The 27673-nt window shown below is 41.9% G+C and overlaps 1 protein-coding gene across 2 annotated transcripts in view; it reads right to left on the reverse strand.

Moving 5' to 3' along the window:
* LOC139332433 (spermatid perinuclear RNA-binding protein-like) overlaps positions 1 to 27673 on the reverse strand; it is a 76224-nt gene that overhangs the window by 20598 nt on the left and 27953 nt on the right. For both annotated transcript variants that reach the window (XM_070964394.1, XM_070964395.1), the window contains exons 2-11: positions 24674 to 24802; positions 20406 to 20635; positions 19013 to 19178; positions 15153 to 15297; positions 9637 to 9755; positions 7384 to 7479; positions 7067 to 7178; positions 4557 to 4654; positions 2264 to 2357; positions 1855 to 1923 (exon numbers count right to left, since the gene is read on the reverse strand). In XM_070964394.1, the coding sequence (XP_070820495.1) occupies positions 1855 to 1923; positions 2264 to 2357; positions 4557 to 4654; positions 7067 to 7178; positions 7384 to 7479; positions 9637 to 9755; positions 15153 to 15297; positions 19013 to 19178; positions 20406 to 20635; positions 24674 to 24676 (1132 nt within the window). In that variant the 5' untranslated portion in view covers positions 24677 to 24802. The remainder of the gene's footprint in view (positions 1 to 1854; positions 1924 to 2263; positions 2358 to 4556; positions 4655 to 7066; positions 7179 to 7383; positions 7480 to 9636; positions 9756 to 15152; positions 15298 to 19012; positions 19179 to 20405; positions 20636 to 24673; positions 24803 to 27673) is intronic.

Genomic DNA, 27673 nt, shown 5'->3' on the forward strand with positions numbered 1-27673 from the left:
TTGATACTGACACACAGAGCCTTTTTAACCTCAGCAGGGGAGCAGATTCATTTCTGATAGGCACACTGAACGCTTCTTTCAGCTCCAGCAGCTTCCTTTCCTCCTTCTTTCTCTCACTTGCAGCTATTTGGAAATCTGATAACTTCACACATTTTCTGCTTCGAGGAAACGTTTCACTTAAAAGCCTCTGCCGCAACAGCTCCTTGAAGAATTTTAACTTCCCTTCTGAACTTGTTTCGTGCAGCAGTGTGATACGGTGAATGCAGCCAATTTGAGATACAGTGATACAGGCTGAGCGGGTGACAATTCAATGCACTAAACTGGATTCCTATTATGATCCAGTGAAAATATCAGACGTGACGGCAGAATTTCAAACGCTGGCCTACAATTGATTACATTCAGGCAGGGTCAGGCTGCCTTTTCTCCTTTGATACAGAGATTGAAGTGAATAGTGTCTGACGCAGGATGTCATTTCTTAACCTGACAGGTCGTTTTGATCCTCCTCAAACAGCGCGGCCTGATTTCTAAGAAAAGCTCAGCCTCACTGCTCACTTCTTTCAGCTCCACTGACTCACTTTTCCACCTTTTACACAAAGTCTGACAGAGAGCACCTTGTTTACAGTCAGCTGTAGTTTACAGCTATCCAGCACACACACATGGTGAACAACACCAGCGCTGCTTGTCTTTGTCATTAAGTACATCTGAGCGACAAAGTCCTGAATCAATATCCACTTGTCTGGTGTTCAGGGACAAACACTTCTCCTGGGGAGACGTGGGATTGACCAATAAAGGCTTCTAATATCAGCCCGACACCCAACATTTTGTGCTTAAATGGACTATTTTGCCATTTCCATCCTAAAAATTCGCAGGCTTTATAGTTTTCAATCTTGGTGGCGAGGCATCTTACAAAGCATGAAAAGCAGGGGTCATTGTTTGTACTCACAGGGCCAGACTGTGATAATCTAACGTCGGCCCAGATCAATCTCTACCCGCCATGTACACTGAAACCACTTTAGACAGTAACATCAATTAGTTTTACTACAACACACAAAATACAAAAAATAGTTAAAACAGCCAAGTGTCTTCATTTCATTTTCAGTTCCATAATTAAGGCTTAAGGAATAAATATTCATATAATAACTATTGTGCACTTTTGGAGTGTTTGCTGTGCAGCTGGTGTTTACTCAGGTCACGAGTAACCGGAGCTGCTTCCACCTGACAGAAAACAGTCTCCAGCTCTTTATTTTCTATATTATTTTCCACGCGCAGAATCACCTCAGCATGGGTTGGGATATTAACGACATGCTCAGGGCGGCTCTGCTAGTGTTTTTCTTTCTTAAACATTAACCATGTCCCCTGCTCATGAACATATCCGTCACAACTGCGGCTGCCCCGTGTTGTTTGTGCTTTGATTTACACATTTCATTTAGCATTCTTGACAGTGGCCTCACACAGCGGGCCGGGGCTCCTGATGGCCAGTCCCGGCCTGCAGACCGATATTAGCTCTGCATCTAAAAAAATCAGCCCCCTCATTTATTTCACTGTGTCAGCACTCTGGCAACAAAATGCAGCATTGTTGAGAAAAAAAGTTGAACATTTTGCCGCAGCACAACATCATCCAACAATACATTACATTCGCAAATCAAATATATGTAAGTGCACATTCGTGGAAGACTTTTTAATGTGAATGAGCATTTAATGTACAGCCACAACTGGCCACATATATGTTTAGTTATTTGTATTCTGACACCTTCACTAGTCCACTGTAGTGTTTCAGAGGTGAGACGAAGAGGATTTCGATCTTCTGAGCAACCTGTGATTCTTTGAAACAAGCGAGTTGATGGCCAAAGTCACCTTTCATCCTTTTGATGAAGTCTCTGTCATCTGACCCGACATCCTCTCGAATCCTCTTCTGACAGCCGCCTGCAGAGTGGAAACAAACAGAGCGATCACCTGAAACATCACATAGGCTGAGAGAGAGAGGACGCACGTGTCATCTAAACATATCATTATCGTCATTATCTATATTCAGAATGTATTTAACAGAGGAGGAACACAAGCTGCTTTGCAGGATGGCAAAGGAAGGAGAAAAGTAGAAAATACTGAGGAGATAAATATAGAGAGCAAATACAGAAACACATGGATACACAGAGATGAAAGATGAAATTATGCACATAAACACACAGACTGAACAGCATGCAGACAAACCGACACACTCACACAGATTCATATGAAAACACACACACACACACTGAACACACACCTTCTAACAGCCTTGGTGAGGGCTTGCTGGCAGGGAGAGGATCCATATTCAAGACCTTGTAAAGCTGTCCAAAGGCTAGGAGGCGCAACGCATGCTGAAACACACACACACACACACACACACACACACACACACACACACACACACACACACACACACACACACACACACACACACCAGACAGAATAAGGGCACATCTCTGTATAGGTAAAGCAACAGAACTCTGCAGTCAGAGTTGAACAGGCAGCAGTGATACCATTTATTCTCCAATCAATGCGCTTTAATTTCCTGGAAACTTGTGTGAGCTGCCCGATGTTTGTGTAAACCAACTCAATCTGTGGGGAGAAACTTCATGCATTATAGAGGGGGGAATAAACACTCAGTGGGCACAAACAAAGGAGGAAAAGAAAAAGAAAGAAAAATATTCCCAGACTGGCAGAGAGGCAGAAACAGAGAGACAGAGTGAGGAAAAGATGAATTTGAGGATGTCTTCATATTTCTCAGCGCTGAGCCCACATTTTCTGCCCAGGGGCAGACTTTGTTGTTCTGTGTGCTGTGCTGAAGCAGTGGCAGCAGCAGCAGAGTTAGCAGCAGCAGTGGTTGTAGTAGTGTTGGTGTGGGTGTACACAGGGAAGAGCGTTCCCACGCTCATTAGGTGGCTAATTAGGCCGCCAGTTCGTCAAGCCTCCGCAGCACTGAGGGGCTGCTTATCTGAGGTCAGAGTCCGGACTTCTGTGGCCACTCAGCTATTTATAGTGCTGACGTGAGCTCAGGGCTTCACCGGAGTGGGACACGCTTTAAATAACCCTTCTTGAATCAGTGTAGCACGGGGGAAGCGCTGCTTGTCCGATTTCCTGGAAGAAATGCTGACTTTGGTGCAGTGGGCGGTGTGGAAGCACACCCAGGTGAGATGTTTCATGGTCTCACGAGTCGCACAGCTGAGGCTGAGTTTTTCTTTCTCAGTGCAGCTAAAGATTACGCTCAGTTAAGTAAGCGTCTGCGGCTGGTTTTATTACAGGAAAACAGGAAGCATATTTTTATAATGCTCTGAGGGCGAGATGCTAAGACAACATCCATAAAGCAGCAGCTACAATGAAAGACTTTCTATCATGTAAGTTAAAAATGCGTCTAAAATCAGAAGACATCTGAGGTTTTACAGCATCAGTTCACCCCCAGAAAGAAACTCTGCTTGCAAACTACACTTCAATGTTTGGACTATAATGATCCCTGAAAATACCCAACTTGGCTTTAAATTTCAAATCTCTTTAATGATTTTGCACACAGGGTGAATTTGTGTTTCACAAGTCTCTCTGTTGTTTATTACAGATCGAGCAGCTCTTCATGCAGCAGTTGTAATGTTTTTTTCATCCCAGACTTGATGAAATTTAAGGAAACTATATCACCTTTGGGACCAGTTAAAACCTGGGCGGCTGTGGCCCAGAGGTGAGAGATGAGGGCCTGCTAATGGAAGCTCTTAATGTGCATGCTCCTGGAGCAGATGGGATAATGTTGACAGGAAATGCTTCAATCTTCCTTCAAAGCTACTGTCAAAGTGCCCTTGAGCAAGGCATTAAACCTTTAACTGCTCCAGCGGGAGAAAACTAAATGAAAAACAAAAGTATCTCGTCAGAATACAAGAGTCTACCATCTCTCTGAAACCAGTGAAAGTAATAAAAACAATATTTCGGGCTGTTTGAATTCCTTCTCCTAATCATCAAGAGGAGGCATCACCTCAAATCTCTGAGTTGTTCTTACTAAATCAAGCCTGAGGGTAAACTTATCTATATTTAAAGCTGAGGAACTCCAAGGAGCTGGGTACCAAACCTCGATATTTTTTCTTTGGTACAGGCAGCCTCAGCAGTGTATTCGTTAGAATGGCAAGTAGTTTCGACCTCACAGAGTCTTCATCAGGGCGGCTTAATGAAGATCAAGCACATGTTTCAAGCAAATATGCCAAACACTCTATCCACATGGCCAGCTGCTCATCGGAATTAACCTTAGTTTTAAAAAATGACTCTTGTTTTAAGTAGAATCTTTGCATGGACTCCCCTCTTGTCACACTCCCTGCACTATTTTGTGACAATTAATTAAAAAAAAGATGATTAAACCTTTCAGTTTCAAATGATCAGAAACTGTAGAAGTACTGTGCAATGGCTGAAAAACTGGTGATGTAAATGTTTGTAGGATAAAGAAATGCTGATTCTGTTTGTGGCTTCGGATTTTCTTCCATCCCTGCAGAGGAAGACGACACCGACAGCAGTAGATAGGGGGCTGGTAGGTAGAGTGAGCTGACCTGAGCGCTGTCTGTGATGGAGTCAGCCTGCTGTGCGCTGAGGCCAGACAGGACGTCTGTGGGTTCCCTCTCACAGGGGTCATGAACTCCTGGACCTCCTGTAAGGAGAAACCGTATCAGTGTTTCCAAATCGGGTCGTGACAGGAGAGGCCTCCAAACAGCAACATACACTTTCAAATCAGCTTCATTACACAAGACAAGAAAACACAGAAATAATTTACTGACTCCTGCTGCTGAATGGTAACTCATCAATGATTCAGCAGCATTTTGGGAACAACATGGCATTTGAATGCTGAGGGAAGCCCTGAAACACATTTCAAAAATCCAATCACATCATCACAAAGACGAACTTGCTGCTCTGCACTGATCAAACATGGGATTTGACGGTTTCCCAGATAAAGGATTAGAAAAAGAGAGGCAGTGGTGGAAAAGCTAGACCTGTGAACATCTTTCTATTAATTAAAGCAGGATAGGGAACATTTTTCACACGGACTGCTCTACAATAAAAAGGAAATCTCCGAGGATATGCTCCAACACCAACTTTCACTGAATGAAATACAAGTAAAAGTTAAACAATCATTCATGTTGGGATTCTTTCACGGAGCCCTGAGGGAATCTGCACCCCAATTTGGAAACTATTAATTCACCGTAGAGTACGATAAGACCGAGTGTAGATGATACCACACTGCATCACTGCCGGCGCTCCACAGCCCAGGCCATGAATCTCTGGGACGTCCTGTGTGTGAAGAGGTTGCAGCCAAACACTGAGGTTATCCTAAAACACGTTCATTAAAGATTTGTTTCTCAATGTTTCCCTGGAGAATAAAAATGCTGCTTCTGTGAGGGCTGGCTTCTTAGTTTATTTGCCTGCTTACTTCTAAACCTTGTTTTCAGTCCCTGGGCTGATTCCTTTTTCAAACTTTACATACAAACTTTTTATTTGTTAGTGGAACTGAGCTGCCTGGTGTTGCCCTCGAGTGAAAGAAAGTTTTCTTTCAGACTTCAGTGGTGATTGACAGCTGCTACTGCTCCACTTCAGGCACATCATTCATAATGGACACATGTTGAATCTCTTTAGAAAAGTGCAATCATTATCAGAAACATTACAAGCCTACGTTTCCACTCATTCAAGTGCAATAAAACATGCTTTCTTATTTTTTCTAACACTGTTCTTCAAGTGTCCTTGCTGCTGTCAATTTCACTGTCAAATTGCATTTTCATTTTGCAGCTTTCTGAATAGAGGGTCTGATTACTGGATTCATTCACTATGCTTGACTCCTAACCCCCGACGGCTCACATATTAATTTCTGGCAGAAAGAATTTAATCATTTACAAGATTAAAACTGTTGGATGTATCAAACAGAGGGCATAGCATATGCTGCCTTCACAAGAACCCTGTTTGTGTGTTACAATAACATATTAAAAATTGACTCATTTCCACATGAGTCAGTGCCCTGCCGCCATAAAAACAATCTTTTCATTTTACTTTTAATGCTTGTTGTGTCTTTTTACCTCCCTTGTTAGTGGAGAATACTGTAAAGTACATCATTTCCACTGCCAATTAAATCCATCCATCCATTTTCTATACTGACTATCCCTTTCGGGGTTGCGGGGGGGCTGGAGAACCTATCCCAGCTGTCAACGGGCGAGAGGCGGGGGACACCCTGGACTGGTCGCCAGCCGATCGCAGGGCAACATATAGAGACAGACAACCATTCACATTCACTCTCACACTCACACTCAGGACAATTTAGAGACACCAATTAACCCAATGAGCATGTTTTTGGTCTGTGGGAGGAAGCCGGAGTACCCGGAGAGAACCCATGCATGCACGGGAAGAACATGCAAACATATAAGCTTTCAGATGGAGCCTGAACACTACAGTGCTCTGATAAGTGAAGCACACCATCGCCTATTTTTAAAGGTGGGAACTGACACCCATGTCTGCCAGGCAGCGTAGAGCTTTTCGTTGGTCTCAGCTTGGGGAGGTCAGAAGTTCACCTTGCTGTGCAAAGCTCTGCCACCTCTTCTTGATTTATCTGACAATTTACCAGAACGTGTTCAAGGTCAATTACCAAATATGATTTTAAATGATTTTATTTGTCCAGTCTATGTCTTCTAGCCATAAACAACTTGTTCCCCAAACTGACAGCACAGAGCTTTTCCACATCAAAGTGATTTTACTCTGTCAGTGACTGCTCAGACAGTGATTTTAAAACTTATCTGGAACTTCTGTTACTTTTTCCTCTCTTTGTTGCTCTGTTTCGTTACTGAGGAACATCAATGCTTTTTTGCTGCTCTTGTTAATGCTCAACTCTGCGTCTGTTGTCCTGTTAATTTCATATGTGCTGCTTTTAAGTCTCACTTGACAATTCACAGCATTTCTTTATGGGCAGCACACCCAGGGTTCGTAAACGGTGTTAGACGCTGGAGCTCAGATGAGAGGGAGAAAGTGCAAATGCAGACAACAAACAGAGCTCGGAGGTTGCTGTGAAGGACTGACCACTGACCTGGCAGGAGAATCCCTGAGGCGATGCACTCCATGACGCGACGCAGGGCCTCACCTGGACCCAGTGGCCGGTTGCAGGTGGCTATGGCCTTTTCACAGATCAGCTCCAGAGGCTGCAGAGAGACAGAGAGGACACTCAACAAAGATTAAACTCATTCTATTACAGTCATGCTTCTGGGCCTGAGACACAGAGTTTACTACACATTCTGCACATGCACACCAGGCAAAGTTATGCAATTCCTGTCTATCTTCTTCTGAACGTGAGATCTTCATGAACCTTGTACTACAAGTCATTCTGTTTCGGTGGCTGTCACCTACCCATCCCTTGAGAGGCTGCCACCCGGGCAGTCTGTTGCACATGTCTCTGAAAATCCTCAAGACGATGACGCAGGACTTAAGATCTGTGACTCTGGCCTGAGGGGACAGACAGACAAAACTTAGTGACAGCATGAGGAGCATCTCAACAAGACAGCAGTCTAGCTGAGCAGCACAAATCCAAGAGTACGTGTCTATGACACTTCCCAGGCTTGGCGATGTGAGATTCAGTGCCCGCGGAGGCATTTTCACAACCCCTGAAATGTCAATATGCCGCTGACACCATTGTGAGAGACTGACTTTGATATTTAGCTTGATAATGTTCAATTCTGTGACAACTTTATCTGCTGGTAGAAATTCTATTAAGTTTAGCCTCTGGGGGGTATAAACATGCACTCTGGAGTAGCCAAAGCGATACCCTATGCAAAATCTTTCTTTTCAGCATAAAATACTGATAACAAGACTAGAACATGGAAGATTTCACAATGAGCAGCTTTTGACAGTGAAATTAGACACAGATACATTTAGCTTGGTCAAACAACTCCAACATCACTGCAGTTTTTTTCAGAGTTAAACGCAGGTGACTCTTAAAGGCACGCATTGATCCCTCTTCATTGTCTGATATTTCTTAATAACAGAGGTGGTTTGCTGGATGACAGAAACAAACAAAAGACTTGGAGAGTAACTCCGTCATAATACACGTGAAACAGAATTGTGTTTTGCAAATTCTGTTGAACTATAATGCTTGGATAATAAATGATGACAAATAAATGAATACATATGTGATGATAATAATAAAACCTGCTGAACTCTCTGGAAAATAAGATGCAATGATTTTACAATTCTTGGCTCCAAAAATGCTTTACAAACCTCCTCTCAATGTTCTACCGAAGCTAAAATATTTGAAGAACGTGTGAATAGCAAATTACACTGGAGATTATTGAGACTTTCAATTTGCACAGAATGACTATTCACAACAATAAAGTCAGTCATTTTATAGAGGTACTTTCTTTTAAACCTTCCAGACATTGTGGATGGCGGATAAGATGAACGTCACTAATTGTATGTGCTGCTTTATAGATCAGTCCGCGGCTCACATTAGCCCTGTGTGAATACATGAAAGAGAATCCTCCGTGAACTGCTTCACCTTCAGTGCACAGTGCAGCCCTTCACTCTAATAACACTTGGCATTCAGCTCTCCTTCCCTGAGGGAGGCTGTTCACTGCTTCACCTGACCTTGACTCTCGTCTCCCTCTTGCCTCCTGAGGAGTGGAAGAACTCTCAGTTCAGTCAGGTCGGCTGAGTTGCAGCTCATCTGAAACTTGATTTGCTGAAGAATCTCCTCACGACCTTCACAGTAACAACTCATTCTGCCATGCTCTTCTACTGGCACTGAAAAATAACATTTCTGTTTCCATGCTGCCTATTCTGTCTCTAATATTTCTCTAAACAAGTGCTCGATATCAGCAGAAGCAATGTGGAGGATTACAATGCTTCAAATATGGATGTTGCTGCAACAATGCTACAAACTATAAAACATGGATGCTTCACACTCATCTTCAACCCAGCAGCACAGAAGATCTGTACACTCAGGGCAGTTTGAAGGTGGACACCCAAGATTAGAGTCACCAATTAATTATCTGACCAGACATGAAATATGGTCACAATCTTTCCTTCTGTTTCTGAGTTATGGTGTTGAATAATGGCCAGAAAAGTGTTTCTGCAGAACATTAAGATGTCGCAATGAAGCTGACCTTTGACCTTTTGGATATAGAATGTCATCATGTGAGACATTTGTGTGAAATTTTACCATAATTAGTGGATGGATTCTTGAGTTGTGGTCTAAAATGTGTTGTGTGTGGTCACAGTGACCAAATTCTAAACAGTCCATCCTTGAGTCCAGGTGTACGATGGTGCCAGATGGAGAGACTCTCCCTCCAGGTGTTCCTGAGGGATCACGTTCACAAGAATGGAACGGACGTGAGGTCACAGTGACCTTTGACTACCAACATGTAATTAGTTCATCCCTGAGACAAGTGAATGTTTGGGCAAAATTTGAAGAAATTCCTTGAAGGCTGAGAAATGGCACGGATGTCCTTCCAAATCTCTGTGCCATTATATTTCCTTCAAAACATATTTGCTGTTGCACATTCAAGCATACAAACTGTACTTTTTAGAGACAGGGTTGAATATTCAGGGTAAGACTGGCTGCCAGTGTGTAAAGACACTCTGTGTCATCAGCTAAGCTGTTCTCACCTGAAACCATTTCGAGTGTCGGAGAGAAGCCAGCGCAGCCTGGCACTTCTGCCTGTCCAGGACATCCTCCTCCTCCTTGTCCTCCTGCTTCTCCTTTTTGTCTTCCTGATCGTCCTCCTCTGGAGAGAGGGACAGGATGAGACAGGACAGACTGAGCGTGACCACACTGACCTCGTAAGCTCACACACAGACACACAGGCAGCAGGGTTGGACAGCTAATTATTAGGCAAACCCACTGATCTGACCGAATGAGCTAAGAGAGGGGAAATTTGAGAGATTCTGTGATTTTCTGGGAGAGCGGGGTTTCTCATGCACAAGGCAGGATCTTTCATAACACTGACAGGAGGAACCGGAGTAGACGTGAGCGCATGCGTCTTGCTGCCCGGCCGGAGTCTCACTCTAGATGCAGATCAGTGGCTGAAGGCGATGGAACACGCCAGATTAGTGTGTTATCAATTATGGCGCAGGACGAAAATGAGAGCATGGCAACGACTCAGGACCAAAAGCCAGATTAAAGATTAAAATAACACTTTGGAACAGGGAGACATTTGGTGGATTGTGAAATACTGGCTCAGGAATGGCTGAGATTGGGGACAGGCAGGGAACAGTGCAGACACATTAGCTATTCTATTTGAAGAAAAAAAAGCCACCCTGCTTTAAAAAGGCAGCTTGCTCTGCAGTTTTCTGGGGCGCCATGCTAGTATTTTCACTCTTGCGGGGTCGGTCAGATGTTTATGTATGACTGAATCAGTCTCTCCACACCGGGTTCCTGTGGGGAGCTCTCCTGCCATGACTGGAGGCCGAGCCATGGGAGAACGACAGCAGAAGAAGAGTGACAGCAGATGACAACGACAACATAAACATCTGAGAGTGAGAACGCCACCCTGGAAAGAAAGTGAAGGCTGTTTGTTCTCGGGAGCAGCTAAGGGGTGCCCACTGTGGGACAGTCAAGCAGACGGACAAAAGGGGGAACAGACTGCAGACCACACTGCAGAGCTCAGGCGTGAAGGCTCACAAGTTATCAATGAGCTCATCCAGGAAATCTAAGATAGTGACATCTCTGCAACCTGAAGCGTATTAAATCTTGATAAATGTCCCATCACACTGGAATCAGTCTCATTATGGTTCAAAGATCTCTCCCAATGAGCGATAGCCGGCAGAGATTAAATCACGGCTATTTTCTACAAAGCTGACAGTAATGCTGACACAGAACGTTCTAAAAAGCTCCTGCTCGTAGGGAGGAGGTTACACAGTAGTCTCTAATTCCAAATATACGCAGTATTCGAATTCCAATTTATCCGTCTGCGTGCGATTCATCAGCTGTAATGTGAGCTGAGGAGCGATGTGTGTGGTTTAGCAGTCTGTTGCTGTAGAGACTGTAGTGAAAGCTGAACAGGATGGAGGAGGTGGAAGACAAACGAAGGAGCTGATAAGAGACACAGGGTTTGTCCCGTGTCACTCCTCCAAGACCAAGGACTGAGGACCTTCATGTTCTGCCCTGGGACTTCTGGGTAATGCACCACTCTGACAGGAAATCTGCAGCTCATGGCACGGTGGGTTAAAGTATGATGGAAGAGTAAACTTTTTTTAATCCAGCACTTTTAGGTGCACACTCTCAGTTTTGCTTGCTCGGTGCACCTGGACACCTCAAAACAAATGAAACAGGGAACTGAAGTGAAACCTGACAAAAAGCCATTAAATTGCTTTTCCTTCTTAAAAAATACTTTGAGGCAAGAAACTAAAGTTACTAAAAAGTGCAGAAGTGCTTCTCAGGATCACTTAGGACCATGCTGTTCTGTGGCCCTCATGATGTCAGGGTTAAGGGACTGATGCTATATAAAGATGCGCTCACGACCATGTAAGGTGAAGCATTTCTCTTCTGCTGTTATACCTCAAACTTTTTAATACAATGAACATTCAAACCGTCATTCCATAATACCGTTCTCTAGCAGTAGTCGAGTCTCTCTCAGGAGTCTCAAGTATGCCACAGGAATATATGAATAATGCCCATTTCAGTGTTAAAATTCTAATCAATTATCAAACTGATGAATTTATTTAAGAATTGAAAGTAAAAACAGATTTTAAAATGAAATGTGCTGTAGTAAGTTGCTGTAGTAAATGATTTAACAATAGCACTTAATATTTTAGAGCTGCAAATAACCTTTTTGTTATTAATGATGATTACATAATTTTTTTCTTATTAATCAATTGAGCGTTCCTTAACATGTCAGAAAATAGTGATAAATCCAGGCCGGCTGTGGCTCCGTGCTTTGATCCTGGGCTGTATGGAGAATTGTTGTTGGGCAAGATACTGAACCCAAAATTGCTCCTGATGGCTGCACCATTGGTGTGTGAGTGTGTGCGTGAATGTGGCATGTGTTGTAAAGCGTCTTGAGTGGTCAATCGACCAGAAAAACACTACACAAATGCAGTCCACTTACCAAAAACAACAAATATCAATTTTCTACAACCCAAAAAGGCTTCTTCATATCACTATAATGTCACATTCTTTGTCTACCATCAGTCTAAAACCCAAAGACACTGAATTTGCAATGATATACAACGGAAAAGCAGAAATGATCACATCTGAGAAGCTGGAATCAGTGAATTTTTGCCATTTTTCATTTGAAAAGACTGATAATTGACTGTTGAGGATTCACTTTTCTTTCCATCGACTGATCAAATAATGAACTGCCTCAGCAGAGACGCAGTCGTGGTCCAGCGGCTGACTATCCATCCTTTGCTTGAGTGAGAGACGGATTTCAAAGGCAGCTTTGAGGTACATCAGGTGAGGGGTTAGAGAATGTTTCTGACACCACAGCCTGATACCCAGAGCGGGCCCTAATGACCAGCCAAAACATCACTTATCATTAATACTGGACTTCCATTAGTTATGCTAACACAATAACACAATAACACGTTTGGCACATTTCACTTTGTACATTGTATATAAATATAAATGATAATGACTCATTTTTCTACTGCTACGTTAATCTACTGTTGTTAATACTAATAATGTTGATTGTTTCAGGACTAGTTTGCTCACTTAGTTGCATTTACTGCCTGCTATCACATTCCACCTCACAGTTACTTTCTTTCTCACTTTGACATTTGATTTCCATTTTCTGATTAGCTTTCATTTGGAGATGATTCGCTTTCATTTAAACACAGGGGCCACCTACAAACTAAATTAGATGCAATTCACAGCAGCAACAGAACTATTGCAGAATTATTCCTGCGGCACACTCAAGACTCCATAGAAATAATGATTTGATTTTTCCAGCTCTTTTGTGAAAGACCTGGAATTTTTTAGTATTTGGAAGTATACTGGAAGTATTTATGTGTTGTTATCTAAGTGTAATTAATAACCTTAAATCTTTTTCTTTCTTTTTTGTTGTCTGGTATGCAGATGAATTGTGGGCGCAGTTTCCCAGAGACAGGCCATGAAGGAACCATCACTCACTGGTCAAGACCACATACAGATAAGGACAACCCCCACTAAATTCTCCCTGACATCAGCTTAGGGGAATTTTGATTAGTGACCAGGACATCAGATTAATTCAATTAAGACCATTTTTACAACATGAAATTATGGGATGTCATTCTGAGCCAATAAATAATTTAACAATTGACCAACAGAGAGGGGTCAGCCCCTGCATTAAAGGAAATAAGCAAAGATCTGGACATGGGCTGGTGGTTAAAGTACTCATTTTGTCCTTTTAGTCTATGTGCTCGGTAGTAGACATGGACCAGAATTTCATGGTGACCCAGAGAGAAGTCCAGTCAACAGAGGAAGGGGGGAGGAGGGGGTAGAGGAGCATGTCTGAGGCAGAGAGTGAGTGGGTTGGTTTGATTTGGTTGTCGGGGAAGCCCCTTGTACCCGGGGTTTCCTGCTGCTGGGTGGGGGGGGCGCCTCATCAGCAGCGGGGCCGCAGAGAAGTGTCAATCCACACAGCGCGCTGACCTGCGGAGCTACGGCAACAAAACCAACAGTCAGTGAGCAGAGGCCAGCTACAGGAGGTATACTCTAAAAACCAGGGGTCAGCTAAGAGCCAAAGGAGGCGAGTTACGGGTTACTCACCGGAAAAAAAATATTCCTGAGTGGGTTCCTTGAAGAACCGTCATATACGAGATGTTAAGTAGCACAGACAGGGGCTCAATATATGCATGTATTTAACCTGATAAAGGTACAAGGCCTAAAATATTGTCAATAAAGTTATTAAAATGTGCAATATTTCTTTGTTCAGGCACACCGGTCAATAAGAGTTTCTCTTAACTTTACTACCTGAATGTAAAATCCTCTTTGCTGCTAAAAAAGAGGAAGAAGAAATAAAAGATTCAATAAGAGATTTATTAGCTCTTGATCTTGACAAAAAGAGAGTTCATAAACCCTAAATAAAGGGATTCTTCAGGGAACCATCTAGAAGAAGCCCTAAGGCTGAAATCTTAATAACCTATCCAAATTCCACTTTTTTCAAGCGTAGGAAACAGTTGGGATCATCAGTTCTGCTCTTGTTTGTGTGTGTGCAGGAGTGACAGAGGGGTTTATGGGGTTTCACACTAAAACAAACTTGGATGAGAAAAACAAAACACTGTCCTTGTTTGTGCAGACGGGATGTTGAACCTGAAGGAAAAATGCTTTTCTCCTTGATGTGACTCTGCACTCGACAGCTGTGCTCTGGAACCGCTCTCTCCTGTTTGGCACAATCCATTTTTCTACCTTTCGTGATGGCTCGACTCCATCTTTCCCTCTGAGAGCGGGACCACAATCAGACTCGCTGTTCCATAATGGCAGCTCTTCACTTTTCACTTGCCTTTCATTCATTTTTAATATCATTCCCATTTGTGGGAGAAAACAAACAAGCACCGATGCTGCACATCAGCTCTTGACTTAAGACACTGGACAGAAAGGACACTCAGGTTTCTCATTGATGTTTGTCAATTGCAGTGATTTTTATAAAACTGCTGAGGTGAATTGTCTTGTTGGTGTGAGGGATTACTTCACTTGAACAGGGACTGATTCCTTAAAATATATCTATTTCTGTCTGTTTTTAACATGTCTGCCCAAAAAGGAATAACTTTCCCACTCTGACTTTTGGATTTCTGAATCCTTTCTCATCACATGCAGGATGATACAAGAGGACACCTGAGACAGACATCTCCTTTTCCACCAATCCCAACCCAACATATCCCCTGCGGAAATCATCCTGCACCAGCCATCTGCTATTTCCACCACACTTGACCCAGATCCATATCATCCCTTCTCCTTTTCCCCCTGTTTGCCTCTCAGCTTTCAGCCCTCTCAGTGTATCATCCTTCCCAATTTTGCCCAGATTATCTCCCATATCAAGCTCAGGTGTCATAGTACTTTTATACCCTTACATTGCAGTATGACCCTGCCCCCTCTTCCTCACCCCTCTACTCTCTCTCAGTCTTTTGTCACAAAAAGGTCAATAAAAACAGGGAAAGTGTCCTTCCCAGCAGGAGGCATGGGGGGTGGGGGGGTGGGTCAATACCTTCTTCTGTGGTGCTGTGTTCTTCCCTCATGGCTAAGGAGGAGAGGGTGATCTTCAGCGTGAGTTGGGGGTCTTTGGTGCTGCAGACCCGGATGGCTGCGTCAGGCACGCACGACTGCACCTCATATTTGTCCTCCGTCATTGTCTGCAAGGCAGGGCTGCACGATTAATTAAAAATCGAATATCACAGTCGCAACATTGACTCCTGTTGTCTGTAAAGAACAAGACTCTGCTGTTCTACTTTGTTGGACAATATGTTTCGAACAAGTTCTCTGAACAAGGTCCCTAAATGTGCAGAATCACTGGACTACAACTAAAACACTTTTGTAAAGCCATTCTCAAATACATTTCAATAACTACACTCGATTTACCTCAACTACAGAGATAACCAGGCCTTTATTTGAAACAGGCTAGAACCAGTCAGACTTGTAACATCTCTGTATAACTTTTATACATATGAACTGAATGCCATCAAATTAAAGATTCCCTCATACAATCACATGATTAATCCAGTTTTCTCCCTCCTTAGCTCTTCAACTTTCATCCATGTATAAATGAAAATCCAGCAAAATGCTTTTGCTACAGTGTGTGTGTTCACACCAGTGTCCCAACTGAATGTCCTGTCATTTTAAGGACTGTCAGACTTGATGACAAATTTATGAGGAGTTTCATTGTGAGGTCACTAATCAAGGTTTCTCATGAGCATCGTGACTCTTCTCACAAAGGTTGTAGAAACAGGTGTAAAAGTCACCTGCAGCTTAATGACAAAAAACATCACTTGAATAGGAGAACTGAAAAGGCCTTTTTTCTTCATGTTGCTTGTTTCGAAAGTATATTTCATCATTGTTTAGTTAAAAATCTCCCTGTTTTCCAATCTTCTCTCAGCAATTTGCAGTTTATGGTTTTTGTTGTTAATGGAAACGCAACATTTCCTCCGTGTTTACTTGTTGTCTTAATTAATTCAGGATAATTTGCATTTCCACTGCACTGACTCCATCAGAGTCCTCTCAGTCACTCACTGTTCTGCTGCTTTGTCTTTGCTCACAATTGCTTCTACTTTGCTTGCTCAATGAAATGTAACACTTCGTGCACAGATATTTCACAATAAAAGCCTTCAATGGGTTCAAAGGGAATATTTCCTCCCTTTCATGGTAGGATTTTAATTTGAAACAGACACAGTAGTACTGGGTTCACTGACAGTGTCTTAAAGTTAGAATCCCCAAGATTTTCATGAAATGAGGCCAATTTTTAAAAACTTAAGTATGTTTTATTTTCGCGATACTGATGGTGCTGACAGAATTCTATTGTTTGGATACTGACTCTTATGCAGGAATTTACGATATTCATACAAAATAATGATATTTAGGTGCCGGGAAAACAAGTAAAAACAACACAATCTGACTTTAAACTACATTTTTTGTAGATATAAAATAGGCCGATCAGAGCAGCAAATGGCACAAACTGTTGTGTTTGCAATGCGGCTTTCCTCCACATTTCATTCAGAGTTTCCACCCCGTTGTTATAGCCAGCCAATTCCCAGCACGCCAAACTATCTTGTTTTTCCTCAAGATTCGTGTTACCTTCAGTGGCATGTTTTCAAGTGCATTCTCTCTATCTCGTCTCGGTGAGAAATGACCCTATCCATCATCCCCTCTGCTTGTCAATCTCTCCCAGTTTGGCCCAGGAAATGAGAGCCTCAAATGGTTTCCTCCATTGATGATGAAGCACGCACGGCAGCTATGGCAGGTAATTAACTGAGAAGGGGGCACAGGAAGCACATTTAGGCTCCGTGTACGTCAGCACTGCTTTGTTAGCCAGCAGATGCATGGGGGAGGGGGAACTTTGTCTAAACCCATTTGAAGGGTACAGATCTTCTGATAAAATTATTTGTACAACTCTATCCCATCCCAACAATTTGGGATGGTAAAAACACACAAAGCTCAGGGTTGCTGGAATGCGTCATATCCAATTGACATAGAGAGAGTCCTAGTGGTCAGAAGTTGGGGTGTGAAGATTAAACTGCAGTCTGGGCTTTAAACATCTCACGGAGACAGAATGGCAGACATAAATCAAGAAGAGTCTCAGTAGCTCAGGCCACTTCCTGTTCATATCATATCCACTTCGAATCATCTCCTCTGCATCCCCTTCTCCTACTGACTAAAACTAATCTTTCTATCTGGCTTAAGAATAAAAATAAAAAAAAATTCTCCCTGAGAAATTATTCATTTCACCTCAAAACACCTCTGTAATACATCATTATTCTGGGGACAGAAGATTGTTTTGCTCCATTCAGGATTTTCTTTACTGGTTTGTGCTGTTAATGATTTAAACTTGTTCTGCTGTCACGCAAATGAGTCTGGATTAGAGGGTCAGATGAGGACTTTGAGGAATACTTATTGAGTTGATATTTTTTAATTAGTGTGGGTTGAAATATCAATCAAACAATATATTTGTGATTGTTTTCTTGGGGACGCAATAGTTGGCATCACTGGTATTTTTGCAATGGTTTTCCTCTCATGACTAAAGCTAATAAATCTAATGCTGATCTTAAATATCAAGAGTGCGCTCTTTACTCTGAAACTGGAGTAATAGCAGCTCTTTATGATGACTCCCAGCTAACTACTTTGCTTTTCACTGAGTGCATTTCATTTCTTTCTTATAAAGCACTTTGAGCTGCATTCCTTGTATGAAAGCTGAATAATACTATTATCATTATTATTCTTATTATTATCATGACTAGGAGCGGCAGATTGAGAGGGACACAGATTTAGATCCTTGGTGAAATGGAGGTGGTCAATATTTAAACTGAAGTTGAGTGGATAATTCTGTGGCTGTAGTCCATGCCACTCTGTGTCATTGGTATTCAGCTGGTATGAGCCGATGTGTTTACATATATTACCTCTCCCTTTGTGGTCACATCCTTTCCTTTCATTCAGCCTCCTGCTCATTTTGTTCAGACAGACATTAGTTAAAGGTGTGTAACCCTGCAAGCTTCCTTTTGCATTCTTGTCAAATTAAATATTCTAAAAACTATTTGGAGTTTCAGGAAGATCTCAATGCACTAAATGCTTTAAACTGAGCTCTATTTAATCTGTTCTCTGTCTAAAGCATGTTGGTATAATGCCCTGTTGTCCTCTCATGCACTTAATATCATTATGATTCTAAAATCCATGTCAAAGAACAGAGACATATATGACTAAAATGTGTAAAAATGTAGTGTTGTTGTGTTGTTTAACAATGTAATCAAATCTCAGAATTTCACATTTGTTTCCCTTATCACCCATCACTGATGAACATGCAGCCACACATCACAGCTGACAGGGGATGTCTTACCCTTCCTCTTACCCTCTGGTATTTCTGCTATATGCATGCAAAAATATACAGAAACAACACTGCACAGTCTGAGTCAATTCGTACATTTTGCATTTTTATGATCAAATTTAATGTTGCAATGTGCATCTAATACTACATTCTGAACGTATTACTGTATGTATTATCTAATTAAATACTGTATCTGATATACTGTCTATCCTATGTCTTTGCAAATCCCTGTACCATTTATATAATTAATTATTATTATTATTATTAGTATTATTATTATCATCATTATTATCATGTCGTGCTTCACTTCAGGGCTGTCAGCGTATCTCTTCTTCAATGTCACCAGACACACTCTTTTATGAAGAAGAAAGAACTTGCGGTTGTTCTCTGTGGACAAGTGTTTCCACTGAAACTCTGATCACAAAGATGCTTTTTTAAAGCCTCCCCACCCCAAGGTTGTTTCCTCAGCTGTGCTTTCATGGCTCATTTTGGATGCACCGTGCTGAACACTGCAGTGCTGGAGGTGTGGCTGAGTGTACCTGGATCTGCAGTGGGAGGTTGGCGCTGATAGTGTACAGCAGCAGTTTGGTGGGTTTCTCCCTGCACATCAGCACCAGTTCCAGGTCCATGTCCCCTTTGATGAGCAGGCCTTTGGCCACCAGACCAACACGCGTCACCCCACACAGCACTGGCGTTCCATCCGGCCTGAGGACAGATGGATGACAGCCAGGGTCAGAGCCTCTCACAGGCATACAGAGGTGAAAACAGACAAATAGAGCCTGGTCCTCAGGACTCACTGCGGTGAACGGAAAAGTAAATGCGGTAAATGTAACTATTCCATCTCACTATTTCTCAACTACTAAAGGAAAAGTTCAGATTCTTCATCAGGGTCGTCATGTGAAGGTTAACTCATCAAGTTCTGTCCCATCAGGAAACCTGCATATTAATGACAGGACGTACCCCTCAGCTGAATCCCAGCAAGGAAACTCTGTAATCAGAAATATCAATTGGAAATTTAACTAAAAAAAGTGCAAGGGTGTTTTCACAAGTATAGCTTGTGAACTTGGTGCATTTCCCTCTTGGTTCAGTTTCTTAAACAAAGAGAAAAATCTAAGTGAGCCAAAATGCAGCACAACAAGCCATGTGAGGACATTTCCTTCACTCATTGGTCGGATGGGGCAGGAGCAACAACGTAAACCAAGGAAACCAAAAAAGAAGGAAGGGTCGTCACATCACTGTGTAGCACATGAACGTTCACTGGTGTCAAACTAAGCTCTTGTATGAGGTCCATGGGTACAGTCTGTGCCATCATTTTGGCCTGCTTATGGATGTCTTTGTTGACCCTCAGGGACATGGGCAGAAGACAAAATGTACATAACGTGGCCCCTTGTGCACCCTCACAAGTAAACAGATGCTCAAAGCAGTATATATATTTCTTAGACTCTGGGTGAACTGACTGGATGTAAATGAATTTGCTATGATAACGTTGCTGACTTTATTTACTCCTTCACATCAACAATATAATTTCCTTTTTCTGTCCAGATCAAATTATTTGTATGAAATCAGCTCCGCACTGGATCTTCATCTACATTCTAGATGCTTTGTTCATACAAAACCTCTGTGTGGATGTTTAGGCCACGAGCCAAATGTTGAGAATTTATGAGTGTTTGTTGAGCTCGTTTAATCATCCAATCATCACACGTATCCACCCGATGAAGATTTATAGCACAACACATGTTTTACGAAGGAAACAATCAGGCACTGTGCTGAGGAAACCGAAGGGACAAAAACAACAAGAGCAAGCATGAATTTCTCTTCAGCTCTGGAAACACACTCAGCGTTCAATGTAACACAGAACTTTATGAAAGTACTAATCATCGCAGTAAAAACATTAAACAACCCTAAAATAAGAGCACACGCAGCGGGACGTACTTTGTTTCAGCAGCATCTCTCTCCACTGCATCGTCCCCAATCTCATTATTGATGGAGGTCTTCCCTGAGGATTTGTTGAGGCCATCCATCCAATCAGAGACTTTCTTGAGCGCTCCCTCCACGGTGGACACCAGTGCCTGGACGGCCTCCAGCTCCTCTGGGGCCGGATAGACGCTGGCGTGCTTGGCCATGACATGGCGGTCATCGTTCGCAAACGACCGGAACGACCTCTGGGTTCAAGCGAGGGGAAAGAGAGACATTATCATTTTCATTTTCGACATGTTTTCATTTCAGCTGAGCAGGTGGAGGTTCGGAGGGAAGCTCAAGGACATCCGGCGAGGAAACACGTCTGCTGATGGATCTAAATGGGCTTCTGTTGGAATCCAACCTATGGCCTTCACAACTTGTGACCTTTGAGATGGTCTATTTGCCTCATCGTTATCATTAATCAGTACAAATGTCATCCAGGGGTAAGTTGATGATTGTTAAACAGTCAGTGAGCATGTACTGATTTAATAAGTGAAAACAGCCTGATGCTTTGTTACATTAAAGTAAAAGAATTTCTCTACAGTATCAAACATTTTTGGACTAAGTAAGAAACAATCAAAGTTGCAGTTAGAAAAAAAAACATTTGTACTTATAAATAAACCTAAAACCACATCATTTAATCAGAAACTGGTTTTATGGTTAAAAGCCATCAAAGCCACGCTGGCTCCGGTAATCACAGAGAACCTTGTTAACTTCCTGGAGGAAGCAGACGAAAACCAGAGCAAAACACATTCCTCTTAACGTGAACACAGTGTTTTTAAATTCAACGCCTGGTGTTGTTTTCCTCAACTTCCGCCTCAAACATTCTGGTGCAAATGCAGGAACTTGTTTTCGGTGTCAGAAACGCTCGTCAGTCTGCGCGATGACAGCGACACCTGAAGCAACCTGTGCTGCTGCCAATCTCTGAGTGGCCTAGATACAGGCTGCCGTTACTTAACATTAACATTTACAACATGTACTTAGGGATACGGGTCCTCTCTCCAAGGAGAGCGAAAAAAAAAAAGGGCTGATGTACAAAATTAGCGCGGTGCTCATTTTTACAAGCCTGAATGCATCACAATGGGCTTTCAATCCAAGGTCAAACTGCTATCCCTCTCAATCATCCCTTCCCCTTCATCTCTGATCCTCTCTTTCCCCCTTTTTTCCTCTCCTCCCCCTCTCCCAGCCCGCAGCGTGTAAGCACGCCCTCATTACGGTGAGTTATTTATGATGGTGCTTTAATAATTCATGGCCACAAGTCTCTGGGGCTTGTGCTGGAGTTGCGAGGGTCATTCATCACGACCTAGCTAATCTCTCGCTCAACTGCCAGGGGCATTTGAGGCTGTGTAGCAGCAAGTGTGGGCAGCGTCAACAACCATAACACAGCAACGTACACACAAACATTAATGAGATCTAAATCAAAGATTAAGACTTTCATGGCCTCAGCACTGATTCTGGATCCCAGCCCGGCCCGGCATCAGGCCGGATTCTTTTATTTGTTACCTACAAGACAGCTGGTAGTTCAGGCTCGCACTGAAATGAGAAGATAACGACATTCACTGCTTTAATTAATTGCATTGCAGGGTTTGTCAGTGCATGCTGTTTACTTAAACACATCACACACATCAGAAATCATTCCTTTAACATTTTCTTCTCTTTGCTTTATCTCTCAAGAGATAAAAGGCACATACAAAGATGACACAAATATCATTTTCTTTGCGTATTTTTCTTAAAAAAAAGAAAAGAAAAAAATACTGATCTCCATCTGCGTGCCGGTGAATAACAGACCGTGACATATGGAAAAAGAAAATGCCATTTCAGTGGATTCCCAAATATTCATTTGCTCTCTACAAGAAAATGTAAAGCAGACATTGTCTTTTTTTTTCTTTTTCAAAAGCTAATGGCTCCAAATCCCTTACACTGAAGCAAATAAACACCTTTGCTGTTATGACTACAGCGTTTTGGTGATATTTTGATAACCAGCTTGGACAATTGACAATCTTTTGTACTGTATCGTCAAACACAAGGTTTCACAACTACTGTTTTAATACTGACAACAACCAATTAATCTGACTGACTCTTGATAAAAACTCCAGCCACATTTGTACTATTAAGAACAACTCTATTGTGAGACCTTCATCAGAATCATCATTACATTAGCACTGGTAACACATGAGTTTGTTATCTGATGATCCTGATGAAGGCCACAAGTTGAAATGTGTTGGTCTCACAATAAAGTTGTTCTTTACACCACCAGTGTTGCTGGAGTTTTCATCTCTTCAGACCTTTCCCTCCTTCGTAGACCTTGGATGTAGCTGTGCCAGAAATCCCTGAACAGCTTCTGATCTTTGTGGATGATCAGATTTGTTGAGAGAGAAAACTACGGAGCTCCTTAAGCCCCTAAAGGTGATATTTTTAAACCGTGCAAACAAGTTATTATACCTCTGTGAAAAGATATGGATCATGTGCGCACAAGTTAATAACTTTTATCAGTGACCTTTGTTTCATCGATCTCCTTAATTCCTGTCATTCTGTGAGGTAATAAAAGCATCAAGTATGTTTGTAATCGTCTCCTTGAGGTGACGGAAGGTTTAAGTCAAACTGGGTTGGGATATTTCAGACCTTGTACACTGTCAAATCATGTGTCAAAACTTACTTGTCAATCAAATCTTTGGAGGACCGTCTGCTGTGGTGTAACACACATATATGTGAATGGGACCTAATAGGGTTAGGGTTGTCCTGATCCGTGACTGCAGACTCGATCGGATCGGACGTTATGTCCCGATCAGGTATCGGATAAATAATATATATATATATGTATATTTATTGCTATTTTTAATCACATTTACAATATATGGGCTAGTGATTAAAAATAAATGAGAATAAAATAGTATTTATTAACTACCAACGTTTACAGGCTGGGTCCGTGTCTGTGACAGACGTGTGATATGCTGCTATTATGTCCGCTGTGCGGAAATATTTCAAAGTGAACGACGAGAACAATGCAGTTGCAAACTGTGAGATATGCAAAATCTGGATCTCGAGAGGTGGGAACTTTAACATACGTTGTTTCACAGTTTATTTATCACAACGGCAAGACAGTAGAGGACACACACAAGCGGTAAGAGGTGCACTTGCCTTCTGAAATTTTACTTTGTATCACGTAACATAACGTTAAGCAATCATCTCACTTTCCTCCACTGATTAGGCCTAATATAACAGCTGCGGCCAACCGAGCTGCAGGTTCTGTGGCCAGAGCTGGTTACCTTGGCAACGCGTCACAACGAGAGATATTAAATAGTCCACTCAGCCGCTTCTTGTGAAAAACTTACGATTTTAACGGAAAAAAACAACATTAACGTATTAATAATTGATTCAATATTTATTTCTTTCGTAAGTGACCATGATATAAGCGGGATAATGCCCTTCGAGGTGTCCATTATCAGAAATGAAAGCGAAGTCCATTCATTCGCGTCGGACGCTTGCGTCGGACTGTTCACGCCTCTGCGTCGTCCATTCATTTCTGATAATGGACACCTCGTCCAGCATTATCCCTTACTTAATGTTGCACTATTCCTAATGGGAAGAAAATTTTATTTTATTTCTGTGTTCTGTTCTGACTTGAGACTGTAATTCAAGCTACCTCATAGAAGTTTACAATACACTGCATGCATGCACAATTGTGCATAAGTGTTACATGTTAATATAAGAGCCATTGGTAAAAAAATCAAAAATCAAAATAAGGGACATCCTGGATCTTATTCTTTGCTCTTAGTTCGTTTCATAATGTTTTATAGAAGTATCGGATCGGGACTCGGTATCAGCAGATACTCAAAATCAAACTCGGGCAAAAAAACGTGATCGGGACATCCCTACCTAATGCTCATCAAGTGTTTCAACGCAGTAGAAGGAGGTGTTTCAGCACGACACTGCTTATCCTGCTGACACATTAACTATACTGCCAGTGCACTCTAAACTAAAGCAGCTTGCAAATAAAGATAATGATTTCAAAAAGAAGCTGCACAGTTTGTGTAGCCTCATCAGCCAAAACACAAATATTTTCAACGGTCAGGAATACACAATCACCAGCATGATCAAGTAAAAAAACATCTCGCTGTATTTTTTACCTCTTATTGTCTTATGGGTGTAAAAAGGTAGTCAACATCTATGACTTAGTTTGGAGTCTACTAATGGCCAAAAAGCCACAACATAAACAAACAGACAAGCAGACACATGCTCACCATGTCCAGGCAGCAGGGAGGGGGAGGGGGAGGGTCGTGGGAGGGGTCTAGGTGAGGACCAGGGTCCCGTCACTCGGCCTCCTCATGCAGTCAAACGTCTTTTGACTGCTGGCCTCTCGATCAGTCTCACTGGAAGAAAAACAAATAAAAAAATTGTCTTGACCCTCACTTATTCATACACATACACATTTTTGTTGCCGTAGTGAATTTGCTTTGACCTTTGCATTTGGATGTTTTATTGCCTATAACGTGGGTGATCCAGGATTTAAAGCTTATTCTAAGCAGCTCAGAGTAAACGTCATCCAAATGCTTAAAATGTTGGGCTGCATTATCAGGGTTAAAATGATAATCTCAAATGTCAGATTTCTAACCATTGTGCTTCACATTTCAAAATTATTAATCCCAAACATTCCGGACATGTTTTCTCAATATCCATGAAACTACAGTGGACATAAAACACAGGAAATGAAAAAAGATTTGGGAAATATATTTTGGCTCCAACAGGTTCAGGATGGCCTTCTAGTTCTTCCCAGAGGTGTTGGATGAGGTTAAGGTCAGCGCTCTGTGCAGGCCAGTCAAATTCTTCCACACACAGATTTGGAAAACCACGTCTTCGCTGGCTTTGTGCGCAGGGTCACAGTTGAAACAGCAAACAGCACTGTTTTCTAAAATATTATTTTGCACTGTATCATTAATATTTACCTTAGCAGGAATTAAGGAGCCCCAACCGTAAAAAAGGCCCCAGGCAAGAATTGTGAAGAATAAATTAAATTAAATGAATCCACTTAGTGTTGAAACATTTGTCTACAATCTGTGGAGGATTTGCTCTGTTTTATATCACTGCTAATTAAATATATTTGGATTTTGTTATTCTAACGAAAGAAGAAATTTTAAAACATCAACTTGACATTTCTTCTAGCATTTTCTGACATTTTGTAGACTAAACAGTAAATAATAAAAAATAATCTACAGATTAATCAGTAATTAAAATCACTGTTATCTGCAGCTCTAAATCTGCTGCTGCAAATTTCAACAGCTTAAAGGACTTCCCTCCACTGATTCAGCACTCCGCTCCTATGACACTGGTGGACTCTGGGGTCGGGTATCATCACATTTGAATGGATACTGGTATCGCTTTTGGGAATTCAATTCAAAGTACCCAACGGGACCTTTTATTGGCACTTTGCTCCCTCTGTAATAACAAAAACGGGATTTCAGTTGTAAAAAAATAAGTCCAAACTTCAACATTTCAGCATTGTTAAGAACATTTTACACACCAAACAAAGTAACACCCTCCCAAACCCGTTCCTGCAGCCACCAGCTTGTCACAGTCCGTCACCAGGACATAGTGTAAGACCACTGTCCTGTGTCTCAGAGGAAGCACATGTGATTATGTCCTTGTTCTCGTCGCCGTCACTATTGCAGTGCTTGCATACTGTATATTTCTCCATAAATAATATGCAATTCATATACAATTAGATTAGTTCATCTCACGTGCTGTTTACACCTACAACACTGTGTTGCAGATCATTATGCTGATGTCGTTTTTACATATTACACCATGACTTTTTCTCCCTTTCTACCCATCATGCCCTTACTGAAAAAGTAAAAACCAAGTGCACTGAAATCCTACTGACACATCATTTGCATAACAAGGTGGAACACGGTATAAACACCGTGTTGGGAAGGAAATTTGGATGCAGCCATTGCTAGTAAAAATGCTAAGCTAACAAAACAAGACAGTGAAATAAGCCCAGTTATCTCCAACAGCAACTTATCCAACTAGCCAATCAATCACTTGAAAATGAAGATGAAGATGTTGATGCCTCTCTGGCTGCAGGCATGCTAATTTTAGCTGTAGGTGCAGTGGGGGACTTGACTTTCAGCTCTCAAATGCGGTGCACTCTTCAGCTTTTAGACATACTTTGTGTTCTACCAGGCATAAGACATGTCACCCCAGCCAGCTTTGCATGTCACATCACAAATATTGCAGCTATCTGAATTTCGATACGTGTAAGCACACTTGTGATCACTTTCTGCTCACCATCGCCCTGACTCACTGTGACTTGAACAAGCTTCAGGGGTGACGTAGTCTCGCTCTGCTTCTCTCTCACCTAGATGCCTCTCAGGTACTGAACATTGGCAATTGGATTTAACATGAATCAGTACTTGGTAGTGCTAATGGAATTCGGTTGGTACCCATTAAAAAACAAAACAAAACAAAACAAAACAAAACAAAACAAAACAAAACAAAACAAAACAACCCTGTCAGACTCACAATGGACAGTTTTTGTTTTGTTTTTTTTTCAAAAAGATTAAAATCTATGCAGCAAGTCCAGAGAAATTATCTTTTTATTCCGGTGCCTACAACATAACATGAACACTGACAGTTCAGCTGTGTTATGCTATTAGTGGCTAATGTATCACGGTTGTCCAAAATGCAAATTATGTTCAAGTGTTCATGCAGCTTGTGTTCTTAGGGGTTATTTTAAGCTCAAACGATCATCTGACCTGATGCGTACAGGATTTATTTTTACTTACTGAGGAAACTTCTTGCTGCTGGTATACATTTCCTGTCACCATGTGTCATATCACAGTCATTCAGTCATATTTATCTAAAGAAGACTGCTGAAGTTCTTCTGTGATGAGTTTCGCTGAACAGATGCTTCATGTTTAATATGAGACATGTCAAAAACTGGCTTCTTCTCTCGATAAAAAATAAACCAGCCTTTAAACAATATGCTCTGCTTTTGCTTTGATTCTGCTGCAGTGAAATGGTTTGAATGTTATCTGGCCACAGACACACTAACAGATTAATTAAATTACACCGAATATATTCTCACTATTAAATGCATTAGCTGAAGCTGCTTTGCCCACACGGTCAAATGCTAATGAGATGCGAGGCTGAGCCTGTGGTGTAACCATGTGGTGGTGCTGCTCTTGTGTACCATCCCAGGGGAGTTGGTGGGGTCGAGCTGAGCATCAATTAGATTCTCCGCC

This window comes from Chaetodon trifascialis, chromosome 6 (genome assembly GCF_039877785.1).
Source record: "Chaetodon trifascialis isolate fChaTrf1 chromosome 6, fChaTrf1.hap1, whole genome shotgun sequence".
NCBI lineage: Eukaryota > Metazoa > Chordata > Actinopteri > Chaetodontiformes > Chaetodontidae > Chaetodon > Chaetodon trifascialis.